Source organism: Nycticebus coucang, chromosome 4 (genome assembly GCF_027406575.1).
Source record: "Nycticebus coucang isolate mNycCou1 chromosome 4, mNycCou1.pri, whole genome shotgun sequence".
Classification (NCBI taxonomy): domain Eukaryota; kingdom Metazoa; phylum Chordata; class Mammalia; order Primates; family Lorisidae; genus Nycticebus; species Nycticebus coucang.
Window position 1 is genome coordinate 72970520 of NC_069783.1, and position 16086 is coordinate 72986605.

The window sequence follows — 16086 nt, forward strand, 5'->3', positions numbered from 1 at the left end:
CCTCCTATTGTCTTAGTTATTACCTAACCATAGTTTTTTTCTCACTGAATATTATTAATATAGATAATTCTATGATTAGTAACACTTAGTCCTATAGCCTTACACAGATAGGTTTAAAGAGCTGTGGAGAAACCAGTCTAGTCCAGGAGCTGTGGAGAAACCTGTCTAGTGCCAAGCCAGGAGCTGAATGTGTAAGGTTCATTTAAGAGGTTAGTCTCTTTTCTTCCTGTGTGTGTGTATGTGCATGCATGTGTGTGCGCGTGTGTTTAAACCATGAGTTTGATTTGACAGATTATAAGGTGTTTGCTTTCTTTGCCTATTTTGAGTCAGGGATAGGCCCTTGTGTGTTTTGACTTTCATGCCAGCAGAGTAGCTCCTGCTAGGCAGCAGAACAATCGGGGAGTTGACCTCCCTCCTGCCTTGGTCTTCTGCCAGCTGGCTTTATTCTTTTGATAGTTTTCTTAGATAAAAGAAGAGGACAGTTTGCTGGAGATGTTTTTGTAAGTGAGGTACAGCTCTTGTCTGTAAGCCATGCCTCCTGACTTACCTAAATAATTAAACATAGAGCAAGATGAACAGACAGGATTACGTTTTATTGAATTATAGTTACAAGTGGAAAAAATTACTAGCTTACTGTATGAAGAAGTAATAATATGTCAACCTCTGAAAAGCTCTGGAAATTAAAATGTTCATATATACACAAAATACAAATGACTTGTAAGGTAAAAATTACAGTGATCAATTTACAACAAAAGATTAACATGGTAGTTTTCTAGCTTGTTCAATTAATCAAGTGGGTTTACTCCTGAATCCATAACATTTCTACAATTTGAACAGAGTGCCATTCCAGATCAGCCATCTTTTAAAACTGAAATGCTAAGAGTAGATTGTTAGCTCTCCCAAGATTGGTGCAGATGAAGACAATTTATCCTTAAGTTCAGGAGATAGTTCTGGATTAGTGAACAGCTAAGTAATTCTGCTATCAGTAGGAGTGATAGAAGTTTAGAGTTTTACCTCTTGGCAGTATCCCTTAGAAGGGAGCTCTGAGATTAAATGTATTTTTTTTCTTCTTTTTTTTTCCTTCTTTTTTGAGATTAAATTTAATACACACTTACTGAGGGCTTTCTATGGACCAGGCACTCACTATACTAGGCTCTGGGGCAATTACCAGTTCTGATACACAAGGTGTTAGTGATCTAGTGTCATTCTTCTTTTAAAAAGCAAGCACCTGCATTGTCATCTTGAGTAAATGTAGTAACTAACCAAAGATTGAAATCCATAATTGTTTGGGAGAAAGTAAATGTCAGATAACTTTGTGGCTATCAAGCACGTAGTTGGTGTTAAATAAACATGGTTTGCGTTTGTTAAATGTGGATTGAGGATAAAATGACCGATCTTAAGTTTCATGTGGAAGAGGTTTACTTCTTTAATATCTGCTTTTAATCTACCCAAATTGCTTCCAGTCATTCCTTTAAAGTACTAGTGTGATCAGTACTACAAAGTTACAATCTTCCAAAATGTGACATTAGCTCTGACATGTAATGTTGGTGAGAATGGGAGTTTGACTTTAGGAATCAGCATTGAAAATTTGCAGGAAGGACCTACCCAAATGTATAAAGAAATATGATTCTAGCTATGAAAAACCAGTGATACTAATTTAAGGGGTCATTTTGTTGATTTCACATGTGGTTCAAAATTTCACTTTAACAAGAACTATTTTATTTAAAAAAAGATTATCCACTCAAATGCATTGGTTCTTTCATTAACAGATTTTTGGAATCTGGGAAAGCCCCAGTCACACTGTGGAACAAGGCCCATAATGCAGATGGTTCAAACTTTTCATACAACACTTAGAAAACTGAATGCAACAGACAAAAAAGATCCGACCTTTTCAGCATTTCTTAATGTGCAAAACAAAAATTCCAACCATGCTCTATGGATGTGAGAGTACTTTAAGACCATCTAGATTTAAATCTAACCTTTATATATTTTTTAAGTTGTTATTTGTCTTCAACACAAATTGACTATTGCCCATTTATCTTAGCTATGGTTTTGGGAAACAAGCATTTTTTTCATTTCAAAAGAAATGTTACAATTTCTATGGTGGACTGCATTTTAAAATAAGGTATAATGTTTTAACTTTTGGTGTTTTAGTAACTACAGAGGGAAGGGGAGAGGAAAGCTTTGTACCTAGGTAGTACATTGACAGATCTCAAGTTTTTTTGGGTTTTTTGTTTGCTTTTGGCTGGGGCTGGGTTTGAACCCACTACCTCCAGCATATGGGGCCAGCGCCCTACTCCTTTGAGCCACAGGTGCTGCCCTGGTCTCTATCAGGCAAAAGGACTCCCTCTGGTGAAGAAGGAAACAGGCACAGAGAAGTTAAGACTCTCCCAGTTAAGATTAAACCAGGCCCTCCCTCTATCCCTGATCTGGGAGAAGCTGCGTCATCTCAGAGGGTGGTCTCGCCGTCAGCTTCTCTTCGGTATTTGTCCACGTCAGTGAAGTCATAGTCTGACTCCATCTCTATCTTCACCTGTGGCACCATGAACACTGAGCTTCTCGAGTAGTTGAAGGCAGGTGAAGCTGGACAGGAGATTTTGAAGTGTAAGGTGATGCTGAACAAGAAGTAGGAAAGAAGGATTTATCTAGTTCTTGGGGTTTTGAACCCCATCCCCCAAAGCAGGGATCTAATGCAAATAGTTGTGGCTTTGCTTCCGACTCTTAGTGCCTACTGAACCAGGCAGTTTCCTGTCTGCTTGGCCTTTGGCCACAGTCATGTAACTGGTCTCACCCTGTTTCAACCTGTCTTCACATCACTGCCGAACTGAACTTGCATAGTCACAAGCTGCTGTAGTTCCCCATAGTTTAAAAGGGTAGTTAGAATCCAAGCTCCTTAGCACCGCACACAGGGCCTTCTGTGTTTGCATTGCTGCCTACTCACCTAGTTTGAGCACCCCACCCATCCTGCTATTCTGTGCTCTTTCCCCTGTGTGTGTTTTCATTTTTTTGTTTTTTGAGACAGTCTTACTCTGTTGCTGTGGATAGAGTGCCAAGGTGTCATCATAGCTCACAACAGCTTCAAATTTTGGGCTCAAGTAATCCACTTGCCTCAGCCTCTGTGGGACTACAGGGCCCACCATGATTCCCTGCTGATTTTTAGTAGAGATGGGGGTCTCACTCTTGCTCAGGCTGGTCTCAAGCTCCTGAGCTCAAGCAATCCACCTGCCTTGGCTTTTCAGAGTGCTAGGATTACAGGCATGAGCCATCTTGACCAGCCCTGTTTTGTGTTGTCAAATGGTCCTTCAGGTCTGTACCCACTGCCTGAAATGCCCTTTTCTCCTTTCCTCTGCTCTGCCCACTGTGTACATCTGGCAGATTCCTGTACATTCTCATAAGGCGAGTTCCTCCCTCAGGCCACTGTTTCTTCTCCAGTGAGCTCCATTATTGTTCTCCTGTGGGCTTTGTTTATGTGTCTTTCTCTATCCCCAGGGATTAAGCATCACACCAGGTAGGTCACTGATGTTTAATCTTTGTTAAACTAGATCATGTTGCTGAGCCTTTTATTCACTGAAATGGGATCCTATATTCAGTGGGCTTTGCCTCCATCTATTTTCAAAAACTTGATAAAACACAAGTGTATTGGTAAAGGGGAAATTGTGCCCTGATCCCCTATACTAAAATATTCTTACTTAAGCTTGTTCCCTGCATACCCTGACCTTTTATGAACTTGTTTTCTGCCTAAAGGGACCTGGAGGGTCACGAGAATAGTATGTGACCTGTGTATGTGCAGGAAGCCAGGAAACTGGTCTCCAGGAGAGAATGAGTTTGTGATGTTTGACAATACCAGGCCAAAAGGTTACGGTAAAGATTCTCTAGACCCCAAAGGTCACTTGATGACAGAGGCAAGGACTTGCTTAAGGTCTGTGATTTGGCAAGAATAAGTTGGAGACATATTGTCTGCTGTTTTCCATGTCTCTCTTTTTACCGCTGATTTTTTGATATTTTTAATTTTAATTAATTATAAGTTAATTAATTATTTAATTAATTATAATTATTAAGTAATTTTTAATCATTTCTCCCTGCTTTATGATAATAAATACGGACCTGAGGTTTGCTCAGAAGGACTCAACCAGAGCTCCTCAGTCCTCTACATACATAATCCATCTAAGTCTCTTCATTCCTCCTGCTGAACTCCTTCATATTGGGAACTATCAGCTCCAGTTACCAAATTTTCTGCACTTCTGACTTTGTCTCCTGACTTTGTGTAATATAAGGCATTTGTGGAAACCCCTATTCTGGTCCAAATTCCCTTTCTACTACCTGAAAGTGGGGCAATTAGAGTTTTGATTTAGTGTAGGCTATATTTTAAATGAAAATAAATCAGGATAGACACACTGCTTTTCTCTTAGCATGTGTATACTGTATAAGAATCCTAAGGGTGTAGGAGCCCTGACTGGGAGGGGGGAAGATGAAAAGGCAGGCAGAGACAATTGGAACATGTGACACTCCTGGGTTAGAACATCCCTGGGCCTGTTGCTTAGGGAAGGCTGAACTGCTGAGAAGTCTGTTTTCTTACTTACCCTGGCATTGTGATAACAGCTTTGCCTCATAATTCAGAAGATCCCATGATTCCCTACATTCTCTTGGGTGAGTGCCATCTAAGTCTGGAGATTGCTCTGCCTCCAGACTTGGAGTAGGCTGTGTTCTTATTAATGTTTGACCTACAGTAAGGTTACCAACCAAGGGACTGTAACAAATTGGTCAACATACAGTGGTGGTCAACATAAAGAACTAGTCCTACTGTACTGATATGTACCTGTGGTGCATGTCCCGTCTATGAAAAGTAGGTCAACGTAAGGGGTGGTCAATGTAGGGAGGTGGTCAACTATGGAAGTTCTAAAGTAGTACAGAATTATTCTGGTCCTTTCTAGGGCACAAGGGAAGAGTGGGACTGCCAACTGGGGACCTGAAGGGTCGTGAGAATGGTATGTGATGAGACCCTCACAAGAAGGGACTACCACCTTTCCCAGTAACAACCCAGGCAAAGACTTTCTTGCCTCTGAAATTCTCTTTTCCATTTGGAGCCTGCCTCATGTGTGGTCATCAGGTAGTCCACTCCCTGCCTGGGTGGTTTCTCATGAAGAATATCAAGCATGGGGGCTCCTGGCAATTGGGCCTTGAGTCCTTTCTTGGCTGCTCCCATTTCCACTTAATCTTTGATATTTAGTTAGCTTTCCTTGAGATCTTTCTGACCTTTGCTAATTAACTCTATTATTTTATTCTGCAGAGTACCTGGTGTTTTGATCCTTAGCACTCATTTATCCTGAATTTCAATGATTATATACTCCACTGTTTTCTTTTTCAAAATATTTACTTTCAACGTTCAGTCTATCTAATCTCGTAGTAATTTCCTTTTTTGCTAAAGTTGAATACCACTGTGTATTGTAACCACCTTGTTATGTCAGTAGGAAAACACAATTGTTACTTGACCCCAAATACTCGTCTGTCAGTTTTATCTCCCAATGAGGGGCCAGCAAAGGTCTTCTACTGAGACCACAGATCTTCCTGGCCATCACTTAAATTTAGACTCTCATCTAACACCCAAGTAGTCTATCTAGTGGTGTTTACCTTCGATCAAGTTCTGAGTCACTGAAGGAAGAATCAGAGTGAGTAACTCCAACTGGAAGATCTTTTTCCTGGCAGGAAAATTAAAATGTCAGACATGGAGCGGGTTTGAACATGACACTGGAGAATGCCTTACTTCTCCATTGATCTCCCCACCTATTCCTCTCTTTTGTATTTTCTTTTTTTTTTTTTTTATTTTTGGCCCGGGACCTCCGGCATATGGGACCGGCGCCCTACCCGTTGAGCCACAGGCGCCGCCCTCTTTAGTATTTTCTAACCCAAGGCCAATGCTACACAAAAGGAAGGAATACAAGGACCTCACAGAGAAAGTGGCTTCTGGTTTAGTTATTACTTCACCCAGAGAGTTCTTAGCTGGAGGGTATAAGGGCAGGGATGGGCTGGAGTAGAGTGAGAAAAGATGAAGGATGTGGGGAGTGGAGGCAAGGAGAGTGAGGAACTCAAAGGTCATGAGGTACTGATTATGGAGAGTGGTGCTAGGAAGGATCCTCTGGCTACCCACTCCTAATCTGTGTGCCTTTGAGTAGAAGGCAAGCCCTGTATCAAACACCAGGGCCAGGACTCAGTGGACTCCTGGGGCAGACTGTGTTTTGATGACTGGACTGTCCCCCAATAGGGAGTTGAGGCTGGGAGGCAGCAATAGAATCCCTAGGGATCCTCATAATCAATGCCCGAGCCCTCCCAGAAGAGCCTCCCTTTCAGTGAAATGATGATGGCTTATGATTTACAGAGTCACAGCACAACCACAGCGACCTCTGATTCTGTCTGTCTTACAATCCAAGTATTATGCTACCTGTTCCTAAGGGGAAGGCTCCGTTCTGCTTTGAGCTCTCAATCACTTAAACAACCAATGGAAAGCGTGGGAGGCGCTATAGGCCATGTTTGGACTGAGGTGGCCTGAAACTATGCAGAAGAGGGCCAGGCGGTACCACGGGCATCTAGAGCGCAGCCAGGGAAAGGAAGGAAAGAGGGGTTCTCACTAAAGTTAGTCTGCAGGGTTTGCTCTGGGTTTCTATGTGGTTGGAGTCCCAGTTCTTGTGGTCCAGTTCTCCCTGATCTCTGCCTAGCACCGGGGTCCTCTAACACCCCAATCAATCAGATTCCCTTGAGTTACAGATGGAAGTTTCTTGGGGGAAGAGATGGAGGATTAGTAGTAAGTAGGAGAGACATCATGTGTTTTACTTACTGGCAATGCAGTGGATACCATTTTGGGGATCTGATTGAACACTTTCCATGGGAATCTTTATAACTGAGGGAAGAGGGAACTGGGGCTGGAGAAAAACAGTGGGAAAAGCTGATAAACACCACCAGTACAGCAACTTTGGCTTTCTTGCCAAGATGGAAAACACATGCATTCACAGTGCAAACCACCATCCTCTTCACCTCCAGACTAAACAGGGGCTGCTGCAAACACTCTGGGGCCCACTGAGGGGAAATGCACACAATTAGCAGGCTGTCCTGCACGTGCCATTGGGCAGGATGGGACTCTTCCAGGAAAATTACTCATGAAAACAGTTGTATCTGTCACTTGGAAACGAACTTCACACAATAGCTGTGTTGCCGTAAAGACATGTAAAATGAATTTGTGTAAATGGAATCTCGTTACTGCCACTGAATATATCCTATAACCAAGAGATTCTTTTTCCCAACCCTGTAATAGTTCCTGGCATGTAGTAGCCACACAAAAATTTATTGAATGAATCTATAAAAGGAGGATTTGTATTTATTTTTATTATTATTATTTTTTTTGCAGTTATCTATTTATTTTTTTGCCAGGGCCGGTTATGGACCCACCACCTCTGGTATATGGGGCCAGTGCCCTACTCACTGAGCTATAGGCACCGCCCAAGGATTTGTCTTTAAAAGGCACTTAGTTGCTGTTTGTTTTCAGAACTTATCTTTACAAACCATTTACAAAAAAATAAGAATTGCAGACTTTTTCCTTTAAGGACTCTTCAAGGACCAGTGGTGTTTTGGCTGATCACCACCACCAGAAGATGGTTTAATCACCACCAGTCAGGACAGATTTGCCTATGAACAGATTTCATCTGCAAAAGGCAAGATCCTTAGGAGAACAGGACAAAGTAGATGCAGAGGTGTAAGTTTGGGTCAAATTGGGTGATTGGGAGCCCGGCATGACAGTAGGATATGGCACAGGCAACTTAGCATATTGGAAATCAACAAAGTCGAAATAAGGAATGATTTCTTTCTTTCTTCTTTTTTTTTTTTTTAAGACAGTCACTTTGTCACCCTGGATAGAATGCCCTGGCGTCATAGCTCACAGCAACCTCTAACTCTTGGACTCAAGTGATCCTCTCATAGCCAGATTACACCCAGCTATTTTTAGAGATGGGGTCTTGCTCAAGGTGGTCTGGAACCTGTGAGCTCAGGCTATCCACCTGCCTGGGCCTCCCAGAGTGCTGGGATGGCAGGTGTGAGCCACTACGACCAGCTGAGGAATGATTTTCTTAAATCTCACTTAGACTTCGGGAGGCTGAGGCAAGAGAATCGCTGAAGCCCAGGAGTTGGAGGTTGCTGTGAGCTGTGTGATGCCACGGCACTCTACCGAGGGCCATAAAGTGAGACTCTGTCTCCACACACACACAAAAAAAAAAAAAAATCTCACTTAGACATTTCACTGTTCATCTTGGGGAAATCACTTCCTTTTTAGGGAATAGTTTTGTTATCTTTAATGGACTCTTGAGTTCACAATCAAGAGAATCTGCCTAATATTTTGTGATTTACTACAATTTTTGAAGTGCCTCTTGTCCGTTGATTCCCTGAGTGTTTTAGGGATAGGATAGGAAGGAAGCGGGGAAGAAGAAATGGGTAGATGGGGCAACCAAGTAGTCCCAGGCACCTGGGAAACGAGGTCACTCTCCTTTCAGCAAGGACATCTGCCTGTTCCCCCACCTTCACCCTCAACACCTGAGGGTCAGGTCTAAGGAAAACTTGTCCCAGGTTCTCCTGCCTTTCCGGGAGTCCAGCCTACTTGTGAGTGCCCATTAGACCCCTCCCCCAGGCCTGCTCCATTCTCTGCAGGTCAGTCCTCACAACCTTCCATGCTGAAGCCATCTTCCGCCCCATTCCCTCAGGAACCTGACAGCTGTTGATGAAGGCTCTAAAAGCCCATAGTAATGGGAAAGAGTGGGCATGGCCAATCACTGTCTCCCTGGACAGGGAGGGAGGCTCATTCATTCTGGCCCACTCTGAGGATATTCACTTGAACAGATGAGCTTTTAAAAGCACCCCAGACCAAGATAAGCAGAAGCCCAGCTCATCCTCACAGGGCCTGGGCATTGCTGCAGGCCACCTGCAAAGCCACCCCCCTCCCTGGCCCTGGCAAATGCGGAGGGAAGGTCTCTTGACCTGGCTCCTCACATCTCCCCCACCTCCTCATCACAGTCCTCTTGGGTCCCTTTCTTTCTCTTCCTCTTCTTGTCAGTCTCCTTTTTGTCCTTGTCTGGGAGGATGTTGTCAATCCAGGCCAGATCATGCTGGGAGAAGATGAGGTCCAGAAGCCTTCGAACGATGATGAGGCCCAGGATCTAGGGTGGCAGACGGACAGATAGGCTGAAGTTTTGTGGGAGTTCAGGGAAGACTGTGGTCTCAGTGCCCAAACTTTGGTACAGTCTTTTTTGACCCCAATTGGCTAAATTCAGGGAATTTTCATGCTCAATGTCTTTGGAGCCACTTCAAAGCTACCACAAACCACTGTTCACCTATCCTCCACCTTGGTGCTCCTTGTTTGGCCTCTTCTCAGGTGAGTGGCCATCCTGACCAATGACAGAGCCTGTGACACCAAAGTAGGGGAGCCTGGGAGGAGACCATGAATTGGAGAACTATAGTTATTCTTACATCAGTGCTTCTGAAACTCCAGCATGTCTCCAGATTGCCTGGAGAGCTTGCTAGCACACGAAGGGCTGGCTCCCAGCCCCGGACTGTCTGACTCAGCAGGTCTGAGGGAAGGGTCATCTGCATCTCCGACAGGTCTCAGATGATGTTGACACTGCCAGTCTGAGGATTACACTTTCTCACTGCTTCCATTTCTGAGAGCTGCCAATGTCTCTGTTAATAGAAGCTGAATAAAGAGTACTGGGATATCTGCAACTTTTAAGGGAAGATTTAGAAAGTTTGGTTCCATTTAGGATAAATGAATTAAAAGGCAGAAACAAGTGTTCTTTGAGGAAGAGTAGAAGCCAACCTTTAAATAGTTCAATAAACCCAGGACAGCTAGATGATGTGAGTACCTACTACCCTCTCATTAGCAAGACCCGGCCATTCTATGAGGACCAGGAGAAAACACTTACTGGATCTGACACTGGTTCCTCTCTGACACTGCTTCTTGGGAGCAAGTACAGCTCAGGAGATGGACAAATCTGGGCTTTAAAAATCCTGGCTCTGAAAACAAGTCAATGATTGCTAGGGGCTGGAATGGGGAGGAGGCTGTTTGCCTAGGGGCAGCAAGAGGGAACTTTGGGCGTGATGGAGCTGTTCTGTGTCAGGACTGTGGTGGTAGAATCACCATTCTGTGATTTTGCCCAAACTTAGAGACTTTTTCTGTATGTAAATATATTTTTTTAAAAATCCATTAGGTAGGGGGTGCACTTGTTCTGCTCAGGTCTGGCCGTGTGATTTGGGTCACTCTTTCATGCTCCCTGAGCCTCAGTTTTCTCATCTGAAAAGCACTTCAGGGGCAGGTGTGGGCTAACGTGAACAGCACTCCATAAATGCCAGTCTTTACTATTACTATATTCTTTCCCTTCATCACCTCTGACACCCATGAAGGCATAGTCGGGAGGGTCCATTTCCCTTTCCTTGAAGTGGTGGTTCTTAGCCCTACCTGCACATTTATAGCTCACCTATAGACTTACTAAAAATATCAAGCCTGAATTTCCCCAAGAGCTGATTTAATTGATCCTGGTTGGTTTTAATGGGCACCCAGAGTCAAGGACCTCTTAGAGCCCTCCCAGGAATGCGCATCTCAACTTCTCCCCTGTGTCCTTCCCTACTTTGGCCCTTAATCCAGAGCACCCAGGCTTTCCCAGACTTTAGCTCATGCTATAGGCACCACTACCCTCCTGTGGAGCTATCTAGGGGGCCAGATGCAACTTGTTATTTTATTTGTTTATTATTATTATTTTTAATATATATATATATTTTGAGACCGAGTCTCACTTGGTCACTCTCGGTAGAGTGCAATGGTGTCATAGCTCACAGCAACCTTAAACGCCTGGGCTCGAGTGATCCTCTTGCCTCAGCCTCCTGAGTAGCTGGGACTACAGGAGCTCACCACAATGCCCAGCTATTTTTGGAGACAGAGTCTCCCTCTTGCTCAGGCTGGTCTCGAACTCCTGAGCTCAGGCGATCCACCGCCTTGGCCTCCCAGAGTGCTAGTATTGCAAATGTGAGCCACCACATGGAATAATTTTAATTTACATAAAATTTGTGAAAATAGTCAAAGAACTCCTGTTTATACTTTCCCAGCTCAAACTTTATATTGTAATTGGGTTTTGAAGTTTTTTTTTTTTTTTTTTAATTGAGAGTCTCACTTCGTCACCCTCGGTAAAGTGCTGTGGCGTCATAGCTCACAGCAAACTCCAACTCTTGGGCTCAAGCGATCTTTTTGCCTCAGCCTACCTAGTAGCTGGGACTACAGGTGCCCTCCATAATGCCTGGCTATTTTGTTTTTGTTTAGCAGGACTTGGCCAGGTTGGAACCCACCAGCCCCAGACCATGTGACCAGCGCTCTAACCACTGAGCGATAGGCACCCAGCCAGTTTTGAAGTTCTTGATCTCTGATCCTAGTTCTTTTTTTCTCTTCTCTATTTATCTTTTCAAATTCAGTTATTTTGAATGGTGAAAAGATTTGTATTTAGTGTAGATCAACTTTGAAGATCAATTTGCACTTTTGCAGAGGGGAACTCAGTCTCCTCTTGAATTTCTCTGCTTCCTGTCCTTCCCCAGACCCAAGAAGTGGGTGGCTTCTGTGTTGTCATTGAGCTGCCCTGATCTTACAGTGGGGGTTGTCCCTGCAGGGTACACTCACCACACTGACATTCTTTCCTGTGCCTCCTCTCCACCCCTAATCTCACACCAGCACTCAACTCAAATCAGATTATTCTATGCCTGGCTCTGCAACAGCCAGGCCATGGGTGAGCAGAAGGTAGAAGGTGGAAGGGAGTTGAGGTGCTCTCTGAAGGACCTGCCCCTGGACCGCCCTGCTGAGCAGGAGGGGGAAGCCAGCGCCCAACTTACCATGACGGGGAAGATGATGGCCGCCATCGTGGACTTGAGGATCCACAGCACCGCCAGGCAGAGGATCTGTACCAGGGTGAAGAGGTGGATCCGGCGCAGAGGCACGTGCCGCAGGAAGGCGTGGTCTGGCTGGTGTTTGGCAGGCATTAGGAAGAGCTTACAGCGTTCCCAGAACTAGGGGGACAGTGAGGAGCTCAGTCAGGCAGCTGGGCCCTGGGGCCTGGGACCGGGGAAAGGGGGTTTCTTGGTGGGGTCCCAGAGAGGAGACCCTTATGCAGGCCCTAAAGATGTACAGGAGAGGGCTAGGGGAGTCTGGGCAGATAGATATGGAGTCTTAGGGAAGGAGTCCTGAGCCCTGGGATTGGGGAACAGCCCTACAACTGGCCATGAAATGGTCCATATTCAAGGAGATGCAACTTAACTGCAAGACAAACTGTCCAAGACATTCTGGGATTTCATGGTAAATATAGGACAAAACCAAACAAAAATGTTTTCTTTCATGGAGGTGCCTTAAGGAAGACAGAGAGGTGTAGAGACATGCTCGTTGGAGTAAGCTTGATCTCAGCCTCAATTTCCCACTCTGTAAAATGGGGACCAGAGGACCTAATGATATAGATTAAATTATATGACACCTATAAAGTGCCTCGTATGTGAGTAGTTATTTTGCTTGACACATAGTGAATGGTAGTATCATTATTACTGTTATTCCTTCATTGAATAGGAAAGCAAGCATTCAGGGTCTTGTTGACAGGGAACAAGACACGGACTGCTGACTTGCAGGGTCCTCTGGGCCTTACCTGGATGCCGTTGAGGGAGGCCACACCCATGTAGAGGAAGACTCCGTACAGTACCGGCATGGGGATGTACTGAAAGGAGAGCAGAGGTGCGGACTGGGGGAGGCACTGAGGGTCTGAGAGCACATCCAGAGCCACATGGGGGTGGGGGGTGACGTGGGTTGCTGGGGCTCTCTGCTCCCTTCTTTAGAGGGAGTAGCTCACCAGACGTGCAGCTGCTCTCCTGGCCTGGCCCTTTGGCCGTGTGGTCTGGCTGGCTTACTCCATTTGGAAAGTGGGACAGCTCCACAGACTGCCCCCTCCTCACTTCTGCCACCTCATTCCCGCCTGCAGCCTCAGATGAGGGCGTCCAAAGCTGGCCAGCCTGCAGGGCGCTGGGACTTTTAGGGAGCTGCCCTGCGTCAGCAGGTAGTGCCAAGGACACTTAACAGAAATCGCACATCATCCACCAGCAGATGAAAAAGAAGCAAAACAGAAGTGTATAAACCAACCACCACTCATCGTCAACCATTGCTAGTTTTGGTGGGAACCCTTCCTTTCATACATGCACAGGAGTAGTCAGGAGTAGTTTGCTTTTTCAAGAATGGGATCATATAACTTACACTGCTCTATACGCATCATTTCAATCTTTAACACCCTTTCCAGGCTATTCTCTACTGTCTGTCTACGCTGTCTCTGCTCCTGTAATCTCTCCTTCACCTGCAGACGTCTCCTCACTGTGAAAAAAGGCTGCTCCACCTTACTTTCAAGGGAGGCATGTTAGAACACTTTGGGGACCATAGGATACCATGCCAACACTATAAGGTGTTTATGGCCCCTAAAGAGCACTGTTCTTAGAGGTTTTTTTTACGTAAATACTTATCTACTAAAGAGTATCAGGATTAACATATACAATGGCTCTTTGGAACTCTTTCCATATTTGAAATATACTTTTAAATCAGCGGTTCTCAACGTGTGGGTCATGACCCACAGGAACTGTAGTAAAGGGCCATGGCATTAGGAAGGTTGAGAACCACTATTTTAAATAAACAAAATATCTGCCAGAAACATCCCTTCAAGAATGGGCGTAGTGGCTCACACCTGTAATCCTATTACTCTGGGAGGCCGAGGCAGGTGGATTGCTTGAGCTCAGGAGTTCAAGACCAGCCTGAGCAAGAGCGAGACCCATCTCTACTAAAAACAGAAAAACTGAGGCAGGAGAATCGCCTGAACCCAAGAGTTTGAGGTTGGTGTGAGCTATGATGTCACAGCACACTATACAGGGTGACAGCTTGAGACTCTGTCTTAAAAAATAAAAAAGAATTATCAGCCTCTGACCTACTGCTAGGGTATGTCCAGCACTGATTCTCAAGCCAGAAATATTTTTCCATTGTATAATAAATAAATAAACTAGCATTTTGTTTCTTTAGTCTTTGTTTCTTACAAGATTACCCCTGAAGAAGCCACTTGGAGATATTCAATGGGGGAAAAGAATATCTGCAAAAGATTGGGGGCAATTATAGATAAGCTTAATTTAGGAAAGGGAAGTCTGATGTGGGCACTGGCCGAGGGATAGGCTGACTATGGGAGACTGGCTCGAGTGGAGAGCAGAGCAACCCGGTGGGGACACGAGTTTCTGACCAGAAGGAGACTGCTGTAGGAGACACCTGCCTGGAATGTGTCCCTATTTTACTCAGTCTCTTCCAGCAGGTCTGGTGGGACACGAGCAAGATGAGCTGCAGACTGTATGGGAAAATGTCACTCCTTTGCCCAAGGCATTTGAGGCAGAGGAGCAGAGAGTAAGCCTGGAGAACCTGGAGAAGGCTGCCCCAGGCAAGTTTAAACTTCAGAAAACAGGTGGGCAGGAGGCCTTTCCTGAGCCCCAAACCACAACTACATGGACACACACACTCAGTTCTGAAAGTTCTTTATCCAAGCAGTAATAAAACTTGGCAGAACTTTCTGAGGGATGATTGTCCCCCAGAAAGCTGAGAGTGGGCCCTGGGAGGGGAGGGAGAGAGCAGTGGGGATTGGTGGTGATGACAAACGACACAATATCAATGAAAGTGATGATGATGATGTTGAAATATTACTTTGGCCCAAGACCCTGGCTTTTGTTAGAGGCCCATAGGCCAGTGACCCCTATAGGCCATGTGGGGACCCCTGCCTGGCTCTGAGGCACCAGTTCTGTGCTCTCTTGGGCCACAGGGCCCTGAGTGAGGGTGCAGGGCCTCACCTTCAGGATGGGAGCCAGGAAGACGGAGATTCCTGTCAGGATGAAGACGATGATGCCTGTCACTCTCTGTTCCCTGGCAGAGAAGAGTACAGGTCAGGGCATCCCAGGAGATTCTCATGGACCACTCCCTGCTCTTCTGTGGGCACCCGAAGCTGAGTCCAAGGCCATGGACTCAAGAGGCTTCTGCATTGACCTCTGGCTGGTTGCCTGAGACCCAGCTGACCCACACATAGAACACAGGGCGCCTCTGCTGGAGGGACTGTGGGGAGGCTGTTCAGTGTGTGGCTGAGAGCTGGGTGGTTGAGCCAGACTGACTTGGGTTGAGTCCTGGCTCTGCCACTCAGTAGTTGTGTGGCATCAGACAAAGCTCTGACAGTCTTGAGCCTCAGATGGAGACGATAATGGCACCTTCCTCAGGAGGTTGTTGTGAGAATAAACACGACATAAAAGTACTATTACCCTAACATCTGATGTAGGAACTCACTTTTATAGGGCGTGGCTAATGGGGGAAGGGGGCTGGCTGTCTGCACAGCAGGGATCAGGGGCTGGAGGGCAGGCAGGTTTGTGCCCAGGCCTACTCACAACCCAGGCTGGAGCCCCAAGCTCACAGGCAGATTGCTTAGGCCCAACCACTGGGGCCAGGGGTCTGGGATGGAGGACACTGCCCTGACCAGCCCTGAGCCCTAGAGTTGGGTGGGAAAACCTCACTTGGGCTGAGTGGTCCAGATATTCCCAGGCAGCAGGGAGAAGCTCTCAGGACAGCCATTTAGGAGAACTTCCAGTGTTGTCACGCCCTGGAGTTCTTAAGGGGCAGAAGGTACATTTCCCTGCCTGCCATGGAGCACAAGAGGAGAGGCCACAGCATGGGGAGTGGGAGCTTTCAGGAGGCCCCAAATCTGCAGGAAGGTCTTGGGGTACCTGGCCCTGGAGGTCTTAAGGAGAGACAAAGGCAAGACAGCAAGAGACCCTGGGTGACTTTGAGTGTTCCATACAGGTGACAGTCTGGTGTTCACGCACGCATGTGTATGAATGTGGGTGTACTTCTGGGGGGCTACTGAGAGAAAAGGACCACTTAAACTGAGGTTCATACCTACTTTCTTCCCTTCGGGGATCTCACTCCTACCCCTGTGGTTCCTCGGCTGTCAGAGAGGGGGCCCTTTTCACCCAAACACTTTG

At 45.8% G+C, this 16086-nt stretch overlaps 1 protein-coding gene across 5 annotated transcripts in view; it reads right to left on the bottom strand.

The window, feature by feature from the left end:
- Positions 1–32: 32 nt before the first annotated feature.
- The window catches only part of SLC4A5 (solute carrier family 4 member 5), a 103980-nt gene continuing 87926 nt past the window's right edge, over positions 33–16086 (bottom strand). For 4 of the 5 annotated variants that reach the window (XM_053587805.1, XM_053587804.1, XM_053587801.1 and 1 more), the window contains 7 exons: positions 14911–14983; positions 12699–12767; positions 11902–12075; positions 9036–9191; positions 6830–6914; positions 5629–5696; positions 33–2615 (listed from right to left, as the gene is read on the bottom strand). In XM_053587805.1, coding sequence (XP_053443780.1) covers positions 5662–5696; positions 6830–6914; positions 9036–9191; positions 11902–12075; positions 12699–12767; positions 14911–14983 — 592 coding nt within the window. In that variant the 3' untranslated portion in view covers positions 33–2615; positions 5629–5661. Of the gene's footprint in view, positions 2616–5628; positions 5697–6829; positions 6915–9035; positions 9192–9594; positions 9725–11901; positions 12076–12698; positions 12768–14910; positions 14984–16086 lie in introns of those variants that run through there. The other variant, XM_053587803.1, reaches the window with a different exon arrangement.